The 20,613-nt window shown below is 32.0% G+C and overlaps 1 protein-coding gene across 1 annotated transcript in view; it reads left to right on the top strand.

The window, feature by feature from the left end:
• The first annotated feature begins 2,641 nt into the window (after positions 1 to 2,641).
• Positions 2,642 to 20,613, top strand: part of LOC150101672 (uncharacterized) — a 56,324-nt gene continuing 38,352 nt past the window's right edge. The window contains exon 1 of the mRNA XM_090400013.1: positions 2,642 to 2,864. Within this exon, the coding sequence (XP_090256139.1) occupies positions 2,823 to 2,864 (42 nt within the window). The 5' untranslated portion in view covers positions 2,642 to 2,822. The remainder of the gene's footprint in view (positions 2,865 to 20,613) is intronic.

Here is a 20,613-nt window from a genome sequence, read left to right on the forward strand (position 1 = left end):
GTTGTCATCTTATTTAACTGGTGAGGTGTATAACAGTTCTTGAAATTCTGAATTAAGAGGAGAATATGGCCTTCATGCCATATTCTCCTTTTATCCACCAATCCCTGCGCTCTTATGTTCTGAATCAATTTCTCACAATACACATATTATCTTCCCATTCTCAGCTACATTCCGATCTATTTGTAATCCAAATGATTGAATCCATACACAGTCATCTATTTGAGGTCTGATGAGTCCCATATACAAAGAGATATAAAAACTCCATTATCCTAACTTTCAATGTTTTTCTCATTATCACAACAGTCTCGTGCGTTGCCTTAAAACTTGTTCATGTAGCCCCTGAAATTTAACTCTTTGTCTGTTATCTCGACCTGATATTTTATCCCTCAACTTCCAGCAGTGCGAATTCAAAACAGAGCACATAACTCTTTGATCAAAAGTACAAAACGTTTTTTCATAATTTAACTGGTGTCCATTGTCAACTAATTACCTACATCACGAGTTTATTTCAATTCCTTCAGAAGACATCACAGCACTTCCCCATTATTTACTTCATAAGCAAATAATTGATTACTTCTTTCAAAGGCCTTAGTGTCAATTGATTTATTTATAAGATTTATAAGTTACAGACAGCAGCACTGCAGTACCAACACCATATTAAATTCCTCTTATTACTTTCTGAGACCCTGTCCAGGCTACCATTCTTTTAGCTAACTTGTACAGAAAACTCCCGTGTAAATTTATTCCAGTGACTTTGCAAAATCCAGGAATATTTTTCTGATTATTAATATTCAAAATTAGAAAATATTTATTTTTGACTCTAGGAAATTATTGAAATCCAAAAGTTAATTAATCCTAATGGGACTTTTTTGGAGGGCCTTTCTAGCACAGAATGTACCCTCCCCTCCGGTTTAACTAAAGAATCATAAAAAAATTAAAAAAAAATCTAAAATGGTTGGTTATAAACAAAAAAGATTTATTTACAACTTAACCCCTTTTCCTCTATAATTTGTAATTTGAAATTTTTGTGAAATTTCTCATGAGAAATTTTGTATTTTCTCGTTAATTTCATCTTTATTTTTTTCATATAATATAACACAATATAAATCTTTATTTCGTATTTATATAGAAGGAATATTATTATTATTATATAGAAGGTATGTTGCATAAAAGAGATACTGGATACATAAATGCCTATAGATAAAACATTTCAGAAAATCCTAAATAGATAAACGATTTCGGTCATTGAAAACTGTACCTTCTAGATTACTCCTGTTTACTTCCTAAATAGAAATAAAGCTAAATTGTGAACGGAGAAATTTATTTAATTGCTCTAGTTTAAATCACACTATGAGTCTTGTGGACTCGATGAGAGGATGCGGATTGCCAACTTAAATCCCTTCTTGATTTTTGATAGGAGCATGAAGAGAATGTCCAATTTAAATATTGTTTTAAAAATTCTAAATGTTTTGTTATATGTAATCTAATCGATTTTCATTTTAACTAACACCAATTATGCTTCTTATTAACATAATTATCTAGTATATACGAGAGTCCCAGAATTCATAACGGGAGGCTACATGGTTTTGTATTTGTTGAAAATGGAGTGCATTTACAAAATTATATATATATATATATATATATATATATAATTTTGTAAATGCACTCCAATATATATATTATGACATTATCTAGAAAGAAGTGTTTACACAATACTTGTATTCTTCCGAAATTCATAATTACCTGCGGAAATGGTTAATGAAGGTTGAGAAAGTATTGTAATCCATCTTTTCTTTCTCAGGAAAAATTACAATAGTAATTTTTTTTTTTTATTTCTGTGAACTTCCCCCATAGAAATGTATTACTATTTCTTACTTTATTTAAATTAATTAATTTGAAAGCTTTTGGTGTGATATTATCATTTACAAGCTCCTTTCCTCTTCTTAACTACTGTCACTTGTTTCATAAACGTGTTGCTTCTATCACGTGAAAAGTTGTCTTCACGTTTTGATTTGCTAGTTCGAAAGTGGCACTGTTTTAAACGTAGTGCTTTAAGTAAAAACAAGTAATTCTTTAGGAAACTTTCTAATGTGTATATCGTATTTATATTTATACAATTTGCGGTAACGGTTTCTTTATTTCCACTTATTTGAAGCACTTAATTCTTACTTTCGCATTCTAATGGTGAACTATGGACTTTGGCCGTCTTGTCGGCTGCCCCGATAGTCAGCTACTTTTGGCAACTTGTAACACTGCTTTGATAGAAAATCTGTAAATACAAAAGCTTTTCGCGTTTGATAATTTCTTGTCAAGTTATTGCAAACTACATAAGTTGTTGTCGTTCAGAGCTTTGTTTGTAGTTTCTGTGTAAAATTTTGCTCTGGAAAAGATAGGCAACATGGCCATGATGGTGCAGAAATCTCGGCGCCCCCGCTTGGCATCGCGCCAGACTAGCAGGTAGCTGTGTGCTAGTGCACACGTGCCTGTATGTGTACTGCACCGACGACTGTATTTCATTGGTTGAGCGTCCCCCAAATTGGGCAAGAGGCTGGCTAGCAGCGCTGACGTCAGTGCTTTGCGTCATGTATCCAGGTCATCCTTACCCCTCTCTATGATTCCCCTCCCTCCCTTTCCCAAGGCTTTGGCAGACCAGAAGCGTCGCCAGCTCACTTCGCCAGAGGCCCGCTATGTCCAGCGCCATGTTGCTTGAATGATCTCCGTCATCTGTATGCCGCACAGTTGTCGCACAGGTGACGGTACTGGTGGTGTGTCAACGTGGGCTGCCATCTCTCTTGTGAGGCTCAGGCCCAAACGCCGATGGCATGGGTGTAGAGGTTTGCCCCGTCCATATACAAGAATTCAAGGTTAGTAGATCTAAACTTATTGTATTGATACTTGATTGTCTATATATAAGGTAATGTGGACCACGTTCTGTACTCGCGGGTACATGTCATAGGCCCGAGCGAGAAATAAGAGTTCGCAGTTATGTTGTTCAAGTAGTCGGCATGTCATGTGTGTTATAGTGTTCACCTACAGTGGTTCTTTTATAATATATTTCGTGTACATCGAATATAACGTTTAGACTATAATTTTGTAATATTCTCGGAAAGTGTTATAAGTTAACTACTAGTTTACTCCAAGCTAAAGTCCCGTTCGCAAAGTCGAGTGTTAGAGTGTTTAGTTTTTAAGTAATAAATCACTTGATATATAGCATTTCTGTGACGAAGATATGGTCATATTCATTTATAATACTAGGTTGAGTTCAGTTAGTGTGGAAGTTTGCCTAGTGAGTCATATCGGTTTGTATAAAATGTGCTTGCCCCTGTGTTCAATGTGTCAGAGCTATTGGTATTCCTGGCTACAGATTATAGTCATAATATAATTTAAACTCAGTATACTTAAACATCTTATGTCGTATATTGTTCATTTGGTTGTTGCCTATTTTAAACGTGCTTAATAAATTGATTTACTGATATTTACGTAGTAGGAATTTATATTATACGCTTGTTAACAACGGCACATAATTAATATGAATATCGGATTTTCATAATACTTACCTTTATATATATATGTATATATGTATATATATATATATATATATATATATATATAGCATACTACTACTATACAACCTAATTTAAGCATCAAAATCAATCTATATCCCTATAGATTGATTTTGATTGATCCACAAATAATTTTCTAGACTTTATAGTGTTATTAATCTTGCTAAAATAATACTTATAAATAATTATTATGTATTCTATTGCAAACGTGTAACTAAAATTATGAAATGTCAGTGCAATATAGTTTAGTCATGAACACACTTTAAGTAGAACTATCGTGTCTTTCACTTTAGGTCAATACATACAGATGCTGTGTAACGTGTATGTGTAATGTTTTCGTTAGTTTAGAGAATATTATTAAACTTTAGAAATGTAATTGAAACGGTTTCAACATTTGAAAATTTGTTTCTTTCGTTTAAGTTTCCGTTACAACTAAAAACTTTGAAGCTTGGCATAACTTCAGAAAAACAACTTAGTTCGTAGCTTTCAATTGTAAGCTAGCGCTCCTAGCGGATGCTTTTAGAAATATTTTCATTTGTCGAATGTCGCTGTTCGGTCTTTAGTCTTGTTACTGTCATATTTCAATGTTGTCACTGTCTCAGTGAGTCGAAAGATTTGTGCATATTTTAATCATCAGAAGTGCAGTGTGTATTAAAGCTGTGTACTGCATTCTATTATGATTTTTGTAAATGCAGTCCATTCAAATTATAGACTATAACCTATATGAAGGAAGATATCAGAACTAACTGAAATAATTTTTTTTTAATCATCATAGTGTAATAATACTGCCAGTTCATATGGAAACAACAAAAAAATCTTAATAATTATTACTATGATATAGAAAAGGTTTAGCTTTATATTTAATAGAATAATACACCAACTTTATGACATTACCACTTTTCTATTAAAAGTTTACAAAAAATTTGGGTTGCTACAGATCTTCCTCCAATAAGCATTACAGAAAATATCACATAAAACCATCTTAGAAAGTTTTGCTGTTATTGCTTTTTACTTGGAAAAAACCTAGTTTATGACACTTGTTTACACTATAATTTTTCTTAAGACAAATATTCATGTTTAAAGATATCTGGGTGTCATCAACCATGTATTGTTTCTTGGCAAAGTCTGGTAATATACAGTATGAAATGTGATAAAATAATTTAGTTTTGAAAACATTTGTAAACCTAGTAGTACAAAAGATAGTTCAACAAATAATTACGTAGAAAGGCCTAAGTTCGATTCTCGTCATGACGGGAGGAATCTTTATTTATGGACTTTTTCAATTGAAGGTCAGTTAGCTGATCTCATACGGAAGTAGCAGGGTTTTTCCCTCCTGGAAACTTGGGTTTTTCATCCCTCATACAGACAAATCGGACCTTCAGAACATGCCATTTATAGACAAAAAATACTAGCTGTGGTGGTGGGTGGTAGATGGCATTGATGTAGGTGATTGGCAGTAGGTTTCCGTGTAGTGGAGACAGAGAGTTATACAGTAGGTGTCCTGCCGCGATGAGTCTTCGGACTCCTTGGAGGTGTCACTAATAATAATATTAAATAATTGGTATACCATTTATAAAAGAGATGTCATAGTTTTACAGAAAGATAAAGGTGTAAAAAATATGACAGAAGTAAAATCTCATTTATAGAAAGTAAAATAAGGAATAAAGTATTCATGTTTGTCACTTAAGTGCCACATACAGAATAGATAATGAAATGAAGTTAATGATATATGTGACAAATGGTTTTAGATAGATGTATGATTATATTTGTGAATTAACTGAAGCCGTCCTGGTTTTATATAATACAAACTGTCCTACTCTTCGACTTCAGATTTAAATCTTGCTGCTGACACCCACCAGAACATCTTCTTGCATTTTTCACATGAAAACTTAAAAATAAAACTTTAGAATACATCAAACTTACAGATGTGGGTATATCATGGCCTGAATTGTTCTAGTGCTAATTGAAAACCTTTTCAATTTGTAATCACATGAATTAACTTTCAGTCAAATTTAAAACTAATCTTACTATGTAATATCCCATTGTTAATTTTTACCATATTTGAGAAGTTCAGTGTTTGAAATCACATTAGTTCTTTCAAATTACATTATATTCTCAAATATAGACCCCCTTTTTAAGTGCATATCCTGTGATATATGCCTGAAAGTATTCAGACTATTCTTAATTTTGCGATTTAAAGGCAAATATAAAGCTTACTGAGAATTGTGACGAAAAAAATCATTATTTTTATTAGTTAACAGATAAAAAAAAAACAATTTTAATATTGAAAGACAAATAAGAAAATGCCAGTTGATTCTCTGCAACTGTAATTGAAAATATACTGTATGAATCAAGAATAACTGTTTTGCATTTTTTTATCACTATTAAGTATTTCCTACAAAAACAATAACCTGGAAAAGTTATTTATTATTATTATAAGAAAATAATAATTTTTCTTTATGGAGACGACTAATCAGGGGTGTTTACTGTCCCAAAAATTGCTCATCAAACTGTACCTTAAACTTGTTTTCACCTTTTACTCATACTTATGGGGGGGAAAAAAGCTCAAATCCCCTTTATATAAATTCCAGGAATGGAGCTTGTTTCTATCTACTTCGTTTTTTTTTTTTTTATGCAGATCTTACCCTTGAAAGATTTTTGTAAACTTATAGTACACTTGTATCATATAGATGGGCTAAGTATTTTTTTTCTAATTTTATATATATTATATTATATATATATAGCATTTTATTTTTTACTTAGTCTGGAAACCTTCTTCTAGATAGGAGACATGGAACTTTTTCAAGCCACTTCAGGCCTCCAATATGTAGTGGCAATAGTTTCACATCTGGCAATGAAAGGATGTGTTTCTGGATGATCTAATCCAGCCATTACTACTAATATACTATATGCTAAAAGCCTTTTGTGGAGATGGAATTCACATTAAAAAAAAACAAAAAAACTAGTAACTAAGTCTTTTTAATATAACCTCTGAAGAACCCTTAAAAATAGCTGGTAGTAGATACAACTAAGCATGTATATGTTTAGACTCTTTATCATTTATTATCCATAGATTTATAATCTAGGTTTTTATTAACTAATTTGTTTTATTTATTATTTTTTTAGTTGTATAAGATTTGAAAAGCCTTGTTATGTCTCATTTGACATTGACATTTTATGCTTGAAGGCCTTGTACAGTTTTGCTTAGTAAACTTCACTTCATCAATGCTAATTATGCTAGAATTGTTAATCCTGTCTGTTTTTCTGTAGAGAACCGAGTTTTCAGAACAGCCATCCTGCTTTCATATAAAACTGATTTTCTCACCTTCAACTTAAGAAAAGAAAAAATTTACAAAACAAATGTTTTCCCTTTGCATCTTATATAGAATTCCAACTAGGGGCATTTATTATTTTTCAGACAGGTATATGGAGTTTCATATACAGTATTCCAGTTATTAGGATTGAATTAAGAAATTGATTTTCAAACTAGTTATATGTAGTTTGGTTAAATAATAGTGCTATTCCCATTCAAATAACCAATAAATTGATTCTGATTATTTGAGGACCATATTGCCATTATTGGTTATTATACTGCTTACATAATCAATAATTGCTGTTTATATATATATAGAAAGTTTTTACCTTGGGTATAATATACATTAAAGATTCTAAGCTATTTTAAACATAAACCTGGTTTTAATCCATTTCCCAAGTAAGCAAACAGACAAGAAAGTCAAGTTTGCAGGCGCAAGTTGGGTCACCCAGACTTGCACTACTTGCAGGTGCAAACTGGACTTTCTTGTCTGTTTGCTTACTTGGGAAATGGATTAAAACCAGGTTTATATTTAAAATAGCTTGGTATCTTTAATATATATGTCCATCTAAAACTATATATTGTTTAGTAATGTTGTGACATGATGAAATTTAGAATGAAATATTTAGAAATCACACAATGTCCTGGAACTCTAAGTGTTATGCTTGCTCTTATGTATATAAATGGACATTTTTCATGAAATTTAGATTTCTAACTGCAGTCATTTTCTAAACATGTAAGTCAAATTTCAGAGGATATATTGAATGTAGTCTAAGAATTGTCAGAATAATGAAGAGGACATTGGCACTTTAACCATATTTGGATGACTGTGCTATGTACTGATTTGCACACTTGGTTATTGTAGGAATGGTTAAACATGAATACTGATTCAAGATGTTGGAATATTAGCTACACAGAGATCCCAGAGCTTGACAAATGAAATGTAATATTATTTAAGATATAAGTTGGTAAAGGTGGTGAAATTACCATATAAGATAACAGAGGCAATTTTTCCTGTATATGCCAAGTGATCACATTAAGTAGACAAGCATATCTATTTTTGCACAGTACTCTTTTCATTCCTTGGAATAATCTCAACTGGACATTGCAAAATACTTTCAGTATTTCATATAGTAAGAGACCAACTTGAATTTATTTGCATTGTACATTTGCTTGAGATTGAACTCTGCTGCCTACAGTTCATTCTGCTTCATCCCAAAGATGTAATATTATGTTGAGACATAGTGACTGATCAAGCCAGTGAGGTCTTCCTCATGCTCCAAAACAAATTTATGACTTGTGGTTTAACCCTATCATTTTTTTGGGAGTAACTATTAACAGATACATAGAATGCAGATAATCAACACTGTGTTCAAATAGGCTGTGGACATTCAGACATGATTCATTTACTACTAGAAGGTTCTAACGTGCCGCAAATTGATATCACACTGTCAGCAGCCTGCCCTGTTGTCACTTGACAAAATGGGTTCAATACTTCACGCTGCTCTTGGCTATGATGCCAGCATGAAAAAACTAGCCACTTATAGCACCAATGTGCATTAGATTTTGCAGTCTTCTTCTTCTGTGTGTAATGAATGTCTTAAAAAAGAAGAGACAAAGAGAGATTTGGACCAAATGTGACCTTTTTCCACTCAGGTAATCAATGTTTCCTTGTACCCACTATTCCATAGTTGTCTTTTAGATGTCGGACAGAGTGGAACTTGGTAAGATCATCTATTATACTCCATCCATGACAGGACATCTGAGTTGAATCTGCAGCACTATCTCTGACAAAGTAATGGATGATCAGGATGTCCCTAATAAACTGTAAATTCAATGTATAAAGTATACTGAATAGGGGAATAAGTAATTTTTTTTTACACACATCATAGAATATATTACTTGAAAGGGTGGTGAATGTATTAGCAATGAATGAGTTTGAGATAACATATAACAGTCATTGTAATAATTAGATTATCCATAATGAGTCTTGTGTTGCTTAATATCTGTAAATAATAAAGATGTTAATTGGTTTGTACTGTAAAGTGTATATGATGCTAATGTCCTGTGGATGATTAAAACTACTGTGCATGTCATTGCTAAAAACAAAATTACACTATCAGATACTTTTTACAAGTTACAAAGAACAACAGTGTGGAGTTTTTGTGTCATTGAATGCCTTAGCATATCAAGTGATTTCTGAAACAGCACCTTGAAGCTGTATATTCAATTAACTGGCCAACAAGTTGATTCCCCAACGTAACCAGAATAACTGAGAGACCATATTGGGATCTATACTGTTTGGCTGGAGAGGAGGGGAAGAGTAGGTACTAAAATTCATTACCTTACAAAAACAGCCTTTTCATTTTTAGAGAAAAAAAATTATCTAAAAGTTTTTGTTAGCTGTTCATTCTTCCTAGTTACTTCCAATAGGTAGTTTCCTGGTTTACTGCCAGTTCAGCTTGCCAGTCCCATTTCTGCAGTTTCCTGTTTGTTGGAGGTCTAAACGTAGCTTTAAAATGAATAACATATATTGAAAGGAATAGAACTTGAATCACCTTAGAACATTTGCCTATATTTCGATAATAGATAACCAAGTTTTACCTCCATATGTTTTTTATTTATACTAGATGTATTTCCTCCTGTTTATATGGCTAACGGTATCTTCAGGAGATTGCTTATGTTAAAAACCAACTGTTGGTTTTTAACATAAGTAAAATACCAACAAAAAAATAAACACTTTTCAACAGCCACTAATATCTATAAATTGAAAAGACTACAATGATAATTCAATCACGAATATCATTAGGCATGTTGCATGCAGTCTCTACGTTGTTGTGAACTGTATGCGATTGCTGGCATATGATGGGTCTTCAGTGTTACACATAGTAATAAATGACTTCCAAATGTTGTGAAGGGTCATTCCTTGGTCTCTATTTAGTGTGCCTTTCCTTGAACAACCTGTCAGAGTAATTCACTTTTAAGTAGGTTACTCGAAAAAGGTACTAAAGAAACTTATTTTTCACAAATCATCCTATGTTAACCTTGAAATTAATTACAAAAGCACAGTATCCATACCATACTTTAGCAGTGCATCAAGAAAACAGCCAAAATATTAAAAGGCAGTCAACATCTTATGAAATTTCCTATGCTCCCCTAAAGACAAAGTTTCATTTTATAAACATCCATATGTATACAAGATTCCATGTTCTTGTGGAAAGATGTACATAGGCCAAACTGGGAGAATTTTTGAAATCTGCAATAGAGAACATATGAGGTGATGTTGAAAACAAAAGTGAAGAAGAAAAACAGTCTCATAGCACACATCCTCAAAAAACATCACACTCTAAATTAGTAAGCATCTTCCATGCCCTATTTAGAAGAGAATTACTTCCACAGGTCGTTCAAGGAGTCCTCCAAGGTAATTCACTCAAAAGACACGCTCAAAAGAGACCAAAGAATGATCCTTCACAATATTTGGAAGTCATTAATTATTATGTGTAACATTGAAAACCTGTCCTATGTCAGCAATCGCATACAGAGTTTACACAACAATGTAGAGACTGCGTGCAACATGCCTAATGATATTTGTGATTGAACTATCATTCCAGTCTTTTCAATTTATAGATTTTAGTGGCTGTTGGAAAAATGTTTATTTATTTTTTTGCCGTTTTTTTTTACTTATGTTAAACAACCTCCTGAAGATGCTGTTAGCCATAAACAGTGAAACATGTTGAGGAAATACATCCAATATAAATAAAAATTTTACACACAAGTTAAAGACTGGTTATCTATTGTCAAAAGCAAATATCCTCATAGTGAATCGCCTAAAAATTTGCCTATATTGTTATATTGAATTATTAATGTGCTTGAGCAGTGCATTTTAGGTAAATAGATTCATCTACATGATAATCTGTGTTATTGCCTTGAATAACATTTGGTCGTTGACACTTTTTCGGGTTTTTTTTTTTTTTTTTTCTTCCAGTTTTAGATGGGGTTCTCATCTAGTGTTCCTTCTGTGTATGTATTAGGAATATCTGGTGAGAAAAATTTTAGTGTAGCATGTGGTTACCTGTGAATCATGAAATGCTGCCTGATGATGGTGATATTAGTTATTGAAAGGTTTGTAGTGGGTATTGCAGAAGTAATTTTCCATAGAATGGAAAGAAGTCATCCCTGGATATTTGTAAATCCACTATAAAAAAAGGTTGTAAACTAGACCATATTTATGCTGATCTTGAACATTTGATAATGAGAACTCACCTCTGCAGACCAAACATGATACTTTTTTAAGTCACTTCATCTCCAGTAATCAAGATTTTTTCTATCACTGATGATAATTGTCTACCACTTATAAAGGAGGGTGTTAAAAAAATAAGAAGGGATGTGAGGGGAAGTGTTTTGTTTGGAGAGTGGAAACATCAAAGGAATTAAAGACATCCTACAATGATTCTTGACTCCACGAAGATCTGATAATAATTATGATTTGAGTTTAGTATGTAACTCCTTACTACATGCTTGTATAACTTGATGTAAGACCTATTGAATATAATCAGCTACTGGATATTGGTTTCAAATTTCCATCATTCTGGCATGCTGTTACAGGGTGGAGGAAGGACTTATCAGACAGTGTAGTGACTCACTTAGCCATAGTTATGTCTTAATCCTCTTAGTATGACTTAAGGGATGTGGGGTTATGAAAGAAATCCTGTAGACTTTCTTAGAATTTTGTGTTGCTCTGATTTTTATCATAAGTGAAGTTAATTTGACATCTTTTTAAACTCCTACATTTCTGAAGTGAATTTGGTTTTCTTGGAACTAGGTCATACATAAATCTAAAATTCTGTTGAATTGGTTGTTATTTTTTATATAGCATAATGATGTGAAGCAAATGTGTTGCATTTTTCATTTGAAATGAAGAATACTGCCCATCACAACAAAAAACATTAAACAAAAAAATTTATTTTACAAATGTGTCGACTCAAATGAACAATTAAGTACAGGTTCATTTGAGTCGACATACAAGTAAGATTTAGCAATGTTGATATTTTATTACATCTGAAAAAAATTAATTTCTCAAATATTAATAAATTTTATTATTTGCAGATATCTTTAAGTATGTTGTTAATTTCTTCATTCTCATTTAACTAAAAAAAATTGCTGCATTTTAATTCCTTTGAAATACATACTTTGTATATTCCTTTGTAATACATGTTATTACTGTATTATATTCATTCTTTTGCATGCACCCATTATTTTTAGTAGTAGTTGAATTTTTAAGTATAAAACATAATAAAAACTATTTAAATGTTCATATATTATGATATTTGGATAACCAGAATTTTTTAGAATTTTGACATTTTTATTTAAACATTTCATAAAATCACAATTGAGAAACATGTAGTAAAATATAAGCTGTTCTATGGTCTTGATACATCTTTTCACTAGCTTTGTTTATGAGGCTTGGTTTTTGGAAGTGAAAAGCTAAACAATGTCTTCACTTCCTTAACAAGGAAGCCAAGGATTCCATGCAAGAAATTGTCCATGAACTGGAATAAATGAGAGATATTGTCACCAGATCAGGACTATATTCTAGATGATGAAAAAGCTCCATGTTCATCCTCATGAATATATTTTATCGAAATAGCTGTGTGTGTAGTCTGGCAGTGTGTTTTTGGAGGGATGCATCTGCTTTAGATTAACTAGTAAAAATCAGTATGCACTCTCTCTCCAGTTGTTGAAAATAGAAATTGGTGCTGCTGGCATGTCTTTTGAAACCAGCTCAAAGTGGACTTTTCTCAAAGTTGCATCTTATCAGAACTGGAAATGTTGCATCACCCAGCTGGCCACTTGCAGGGCTAATTTTAATATATTTAAAAAACAACAACTGAGATTTGGAACAGATGTAACCTTTTCTACTCACAGATTTAAGTGTTTCTGTACCTGCTATCCCATAATTGCTTGTTTTTAGCCGACAGAAGTAAAATTTGGCAAGCTTATCTTTGCTTATTACAATAAATCGCATCCTGATGTATTGTAATATGTATATGATTATACATGTTATTATTAAGAAGAAAAGAATCTTTTAATGTGTTTCTTAAAGAGTTAGAGGTTGTACATGTTTGGGAAAATGGTATGGGAAAGACTGTTCCAAAGGAAAGAGGTATATGGAATGAAAGAAGAGGATGAGTAGTTAGTTTAGAGTCTGGAGCAGACAGTATATGGATATTTGAAGTGGCATCCATGGAAAAGACAATGGAGAAACAGAGCATCTGTGGGAAATTGATTGGAGGGAGTGCATCATTGAGAGAAGAGGCATCTGTTAAGCAGATACACTCTAGCATTTTGAGAGAGGTTTTTGGTACACCACCCCCAGATGTGAGCAATATTCTAAGGTTGTGCACTTTGGGGATTTATGAAGTTAGGAGCTGAACAGAGAAGCAATGTTTAGAATGAAAAAAAATACTCAAGGTTTTTTAAGGAGACTGATGAAATTATCAACTTGATGGTTTATTTCAGGATGGCCTAGATGTGAAAGTCAACCCGAGAAGAGAAATCTGATCTTGGTTGGTGAGCAGAGTTATTAAAAGTGAAGAAGAGTGAGATATGGGCTTTTTTCTCCCAGGAAATAAACAGATCTAATTATTATAACACATAGTAAAAATAAACCTAAAAATCAGAATTTTAAATTGAACCAATATTTTAAAATTCACTAAATTATGAATACAATTCACTGAATTATCATCATTCCATTTGAAAATGGCTAGAATAATATTAATGTTTAAGGAATTAGGTTGTAGAAGGTCCTGAAGTTTGAATCATCTGAATACTGTAAGGTTTTGTGAATAATGCATGTATTATTATTGTGCTGTTATTTCAGATAAAATTCACCTGATAAAACATTCATCTTTAGAATTAGCAAACATTTTTTCAAGCCATCTGTAATTCCATGATTGTACAAGTACTGTTGGTTGATACACTGTGAACACATAGCTAGAGTGACTTTGATGAATTGATGCTGTATCTTGGGATCAGTTGAGAATGGTTGTTTTGAAAATTTGATATGACGTTACTGACTTTGAACTTTTTTGATATAGTAGATTCACAACATTCTGGCTGTTAATTCATAGATATTTCAGATAGCGATGGCTGCACTCTCTTCTGGTTTAAGCTCAAAAGTTAAAATTCTCAAACGATTTTGACCACATACTAAACTATAAAAAACATAAACATTAAACCTAAATTATTCATATATCGTTTCACTTGCAAACTCTTTAATTTGATTTAAAGAACAGATTTAATTATTATGCCATATAATAAAAAATAAATTTAAAATTTTCTGATTTTTAATGATTATGACAGTGCATATTTTCATACATTAAAGAAAAATTAGTAGATGAAGGAAATCTGCAGTATATCTATTGAGAAATCATAATTTTATATTTACTTCTGTTAAAGTACTGATTCAAAAGGCCAAAAATTTTGTTTTCCAATAAGGTCATCATATACCCTATAATTGTATGTTACATTTTTACACAGAGAGGTAAATTGACATGTATATTGAAAGTTCTTATGTCGGAATGGAATGGAACTTCATAGAAGTCTATAATAATAATTCTTAATGGTTTTCACTCATTCCAGAGAATCCAGTTTTAAAATCATATACAATAATATTTGATAAAATCATTCATTGCATGGTAATAGTAGGAATGAATATGAATAGTAGATTACTTATATGGTCTGCCGAGTTATGAGTGCAGATTAATTTGTTGCATTTTTATATAGGTAAATATACATAGAAAAGAAATGTTATTTGTGACATGTTTTGTATTGCTGTTATTTTTTAGCTATACACATTTACACAGAAATGTGGGTTGTTTCTAAAACACTAATGCATTAAAAGTTGTTTCTTGGATAGCAAGATATCATATCTTTTCATTTCTACGACATGGTTTACATTTGTTTGGATCATGCAAATCTTTAATAAAAATGTTTAAAAAATGCAGTAATCCATTCACTCTTTGTGTATGATCAGCTGATGGTTAGAAAATCTAAGTGTACTTGGAATGTTGTAGCTATGTAAGGGCCTACCAAATAGGAAGAAGAAGAGATGATCAGCTGATATTCAGATGAAATTACTATATGCAGTATTAAGTGAAAAAGTGAAAGAAATTATGAGATGAAACAATTGTAAATAAGTGTATTTTTTAGAATAATTTGGATGCAAGTGTTCACCAATAACTAGCTGCAGTTTAGATATCTTAGAAGTATTATTGGAGTTACTCTTTTCTGATTAGGATTACTTCAACCTCTTTCATCTATCGGTGAAATAGAAAGTACTGTTAATCAAATACTAGGCTTGAAGATTAAAAAGGCTTCAAACTTTGTGATAAGTACAGTTCATTTTTTCATTTTGTATAAGCTGAAAGTATTAAGTTTACTACAGTACTGTTTGTTGTGAAGATCATTTCTTCAGATAGAAGTTTTTGCCTCTCTTAATAGCAGGCTTTACCAGTGTGATTGTCAAGCTTCAACCCTCTTTAGTCTAATCTGTGATATTAGATTTTAATGTAGTTCATACTACTGTTACATGTCACATAGTGATTTGGGTTAATTAGGATTATCATAAAACCAAGAAGAATGATGCAAATTCTTTTGAATGAAAGTACAAATGTCTCAGATAAGGAGTAAAATAATCTGATTTCTTGCTTTTTTTTTTTTTAATAAGGGTACCTTGTGCAGGCATTCTAATTGCTAAAGTTAATATGTATCTCTTTCATACAATATATAAAATCATTTGCATGAATGGAAAAATGCTTAAATTTTAATTCTTTTTTTTTTTTTAATTTTTGTCTTACTATGCATTGTTTTAATTTTTTTTCATCCCAAATATTGCAGTAATTGTCTGTCACACATTCACTTGTGAAGAACATATTCTTCTACTGCTACCTAAATTCCTCATACAACCAATGATATAAATTGATGTTCGAAAATAATTTAAAATATTAAATGGTCACCTCTGCATCTGAATACCCATTGTGGGATGCTCAAAATAATCATTATTTTGAACATTATTTATTTATATTTATCATATCCGATGTTTTCTGCTTATCGGCTCCACTCTGTACCCTACAGACCTTTAATGGATTTTCATAGGGAATACTCCATAGTCTATCTACTACCTTGGTGCTGAATCCTCTTCACCACTTGCACATCCCCAAAATTTATGAAAGTTTTGAAAATGAAACTTGAGTAGCTTTCAGAGATGAACTGTAGATTCAAATATTAATTATTGGAGAAAAAACAGGGTTGGAAAATAGGAACCAAATCTTAACCACCCACACGGGTAAAAAAAATCAGTAATATAAGTATGACATCCACCTTATTTCAGTAGTATCCAAATGTTATATTAAATTCAGTGGATACTTCACATTCGTGTAATTATTGATGTGTAAACACATCAAGGTTGGTTCAGTGGTTAATGGTTAACGGAAGGAAGCAAGTGAAGTTGTTTATAAGGAGAAAAAAACTTCATGGTGGATTCAAGAACTTCATAGAAAAAGAAGAAATCCTTTTGGTAGTTCCTTGGTTGTCACTCAGGAAGGTTTTCTTAGAAAATACAGAAGAAAAAAAAAAAAAGCTAAGTTGTGCAAGAGCAACCAGACAAATATAATTTGAAGACTTTAAAAAGAATATAGAAAGCAGGTAGCATGGGAATAGCAAATCTGGACACTATTGAAATAGCTTAGAAATTCAGGAAAGAGTATTGTAATAGGATTTTGAAATGATAAAGTTGACAAAAAAGAAAAACCTGACAATGTTCTGGATATCTGGAATAGTTACTTTGAAATGTTAAATGAGATATATAGTGACAGAACTACAGAACAGTAAAAAAAAAAAAAAATAAGAGTAATGCACACAAGAGTATATACAAAATACTTGAGATAGAAAAAGCCACCTGAAATGGAAAAATGGAAAGGCATCTGGAATAGATGATATTTTACCATAAGTGCTCAGAGTGGAAGTATAAAAGTTTTGCAGTACCTATACTGCATAATTGAGAATAACTAATCAGAAGGTTGAATTCCAAATGATTGGAGTGAAGCTTTTATACAAATACTGGCCACTGAGTTAGAAAGTTATATTTTATGTATTGGCATGCAACTGCCAATACTGATCCCTTCAATTCTCTGCACATGTTTCAGTGAGATATGGGTTGGGAATAGCTTCATTAAATGCTTTGGTCAATTGCTGCACACAAGAAGTTCTGTTTGTCTGTACACGACTTCTCAGACAACAGAGATCTTGTTCCTAACAGATTGTCTTAGGATCACAGTGATGCCTCTTAGAAAACAATGTAGGTTATTTTTCCACTGATTAAACACCTGGGTTATCTTACCTTTTGAGAAACCAGTGAGCTTTGCTGTTTTCAAAATTGTGGCTTCAGGCACCCACAATAAGCTCTTTATCAAACTCCAAAAGATCCATTGTTTTTCCCATTGTGATCAACACTGTTGATGATTATTGATCAGCAGATAAAATAATTTAAATAGTTGCCTAGAACACGTTGGTTATGCACATGACCAAATATTTTACATATATGCTACATAAGTGATGTTTACATACATATATCTGCATAAAGGTTTCTACTTCGGTTGCCAGTATGTGTAGTACCCTTCTTTAAAAAGCGAAAGAAAACAATGTAAGAATTGTAGATGAATTTTCCCTGCTGATTGTTCTAGGTAAGGTTTATGCAAACATATTTGAAAAGAGGATAAGAAAAATCAGGAGAGAAATTTATGGAAGAGCAAGCTGTGTTGAAGCAAAATGGTGGGAGGGATTAGATCTTTGCTCTAATTAGAAATCAGGGATCATATAAAACATGGTGTAAGTTGGGAAGAGAGCAATTTATTACTTAAGTTGCAAGAGAGCTATTAGAATTGAAAGATGTTAGAAAATAAGCAAGAACATTGAAAACATCAACTTCAATCCCCAATAGGCATGATGTTTTTTTGTTAAGATGGTAAATAAATATAAATATACATACAGGTGGGAAGCCAGTCAAAGAAACTTGAAATGAAATAAAGAAATTGCCAATGCACCAAATTAGCAGTACACGATACTGTTTTAAACCAGTTTTAACATATAGTCTGAGAGTTAGGTTAAAAATAGAACATGTAATTAGATTAGAGACCAAGAATTGTGAGAAAAAGTAGAATCCCATTAAAATGAAGACATTAGAAAGGAGCTTTGCATTAGTAATATTCAAGAATGAATTTAGAACTAAATATAAGATGGTGTAATTATTCTTAAACAGAAGACAATCAGTCCCAATATAGTCGGTCTGTTGCCAGCATTCTATAGGAAGATTTTTTGATTGGAGGGAGGGGGGGGAATTCTAGACGTTTTTCACATCAACAAATCAATCCCTTCAGATTAAAATGGCAGACTTGTTAGCCATTCTAGATATGATCAGTTTATTGTCATTGACTGGAAAAATATTTCTTCCAGTAGTAGTAAAGTCAATCATTGCCTGAACACTATATATATATATATATATATATAAATAAATAAATAAATAAATTGAAGTTTATATATATATATATATATATATATAAACTTCAATTCTTTCTCTTGGCACCTTGTCATCAAATTCCTGATGTGTATTATGATACATTTACATTATTACTACCTTTCTATTTAAAGAAAGGATATTAAATATCCATTCTTTATCAGCCAAATATATTGAAACTATAAAGTTTTGAAAATGACTAGAAAGCTTATGTGAGAACATTCTTTGGCATGTTCTCACATAAGAACATTCTTTGGCATTGAGTTGGCTAGGTATTGCACTAGTTAAATGACTATGGTGCCCCCCCCAGTATGTTTATGACTGATTTCTTATTCACAGTTTTCCTCCACATTATGTTATTTCTCAGGACCCCAATATTTTAAGATCTTATATTTAGTCATCTGTGGCACGTCTGACTGCATGAAACACCTGTTTTTCCAGCCTTTTCTCTTACATTCTGTAAAGTTGCAGGTACTACCTTAGATTAGCTCTGTTCACATATTCATGAATGCTGACATTGTCAAGTTCCTTCCTTTCTTTTTTGACCTGTTATATTTCTAATCAACTGTCAGATGTATAAGTTTTTAAAATTGGTATGAACACTGTCTTTACAGTTTAGTATTTTTGACTAATTTTCTCTTATTCCCATAAATTTATTCATTTTACATCCCACCATCTGATTTTGTTTATTCTGTTGTCTATTAAAATTTAATTAGCTATATTCACTAAAAATTGTGCCTAAATAGCTGAAATATTTTATATCTAGCCTTGTTTTCCATTCAGAATGCAGTTGATGTCTTTCATGTTTCTTTTTTTTTTTCTGTCTGTATCATTTCAAACACTTTTCTCTTGGCACCTTGTCATATGTCTTTTTCTTGATCTACAAATTTAAATACAGATTATTTTATATTCTCAGGATTTCTTAACTCCGTGTCTTAAAATTTTTCAGTAGTCTCCAGAACATTTTGCCATCTTCATAATATATATATATATATACAGGGGCATGCCTGTGTGCAAAACTTTAGTTGGCGCCTCCTATACCCAGTAGCACGCTAGTAGTGTCCGGCGCCTGTGTGCAAAACTTTAGTTGGTGCCCCTATTTCCCCCCCTCCAATAAAAAAAATCACTTTAAAAAACGTTTTTTTTTTAAAGTATTTCCTCCTCTTTGGTGCCTGTGTGCATCACACATGGCCGGCACGCCCCTGTGTGTGTGTATATATATATTTTTTATGTTCTTCTACCATCTTTGGTAAGAATATAGAATGCTTCTTTGTCCGCCATGGATTTTTCTATCCTTGCAGACACCTTCACCACATGCCTATTCGGTGTCTTCTTCACAGTCTGCAACTGTGACTCTTCCTGGGTTTGGTTCTTCTTATCAAACTTTCATTTTTTCTGGAATGATATATGTGAATTTACAGTATTGAAGGCTGTTGATTTTTTTAAAACTTTTGTACTTATTTTTTTTTTTTCATTATGATATTCATTTTATTCTGCTCAACACTAAATGGTTCTGGTTCCTCTTTGAAATCTCCTGTATCCCCATCTGTCCTGAACCAGCTCAGAGATATTATTATCAACAATAACATAGTGAGACTTTTCATATTTCTTGTATGTTCTCTCCATGTGAATTTGTACATATCTTTATTCAGGAACATGCTATTAGTAATGAGTAGTCTGAGTTCTGAACTGAAATCCAGCATGCTCTTTTTCTCCAAATATTCTCAAAACATTTATATTCTGTTGTTGTTATTATTATGTGATACCTTCAGTGAGTCCAACTGTATTCATTTCCTACTCTGCTGTTTAGATTTCCAACAATGACTGACTTTTTCTTTTCTCTAATGATTCCTGTACTTCTCCCTTAATAGAATCTTTAGTGGGATCATAGGCCTATGTAAGTCTCAGTGTTTATTTGCCATTTTGATGGCTTGCCTGTATCATGCTACCTTGGAATTGCCTGCCAATCAATAGTATTTTCAGTAATAGGCTATCATTCACTGTGTTCAGATTGGTGAATTACCATGCCTATTTTGAAAAGAAAAAATTCAAAGGATAGGCCAAACCAGATGTTGATGTGCACTATTGGTTTCATTGAGGCATACCAATCATTAATATGAATCTGAAAATATTCTGTCACTGATGACAAAAATTATTTTTTTGGG

The sequence above is a fragment of the Typopeltis vanoorti genome, chromosome 11 (genome assembly GCF_054136105.1).
Source record: "Typopeltis vanoorti isolate ZY-2024b chromosome 11, IOZ_Tvanoo_1.0, whole genome shotgun sequence".
Lineage (NCBI taxonomy): Eukaryota > Metazoa > Arthropoda > Arachnida > Uropygi > Thelyphonidae > Typopeltis > Typopeltis vanoorti.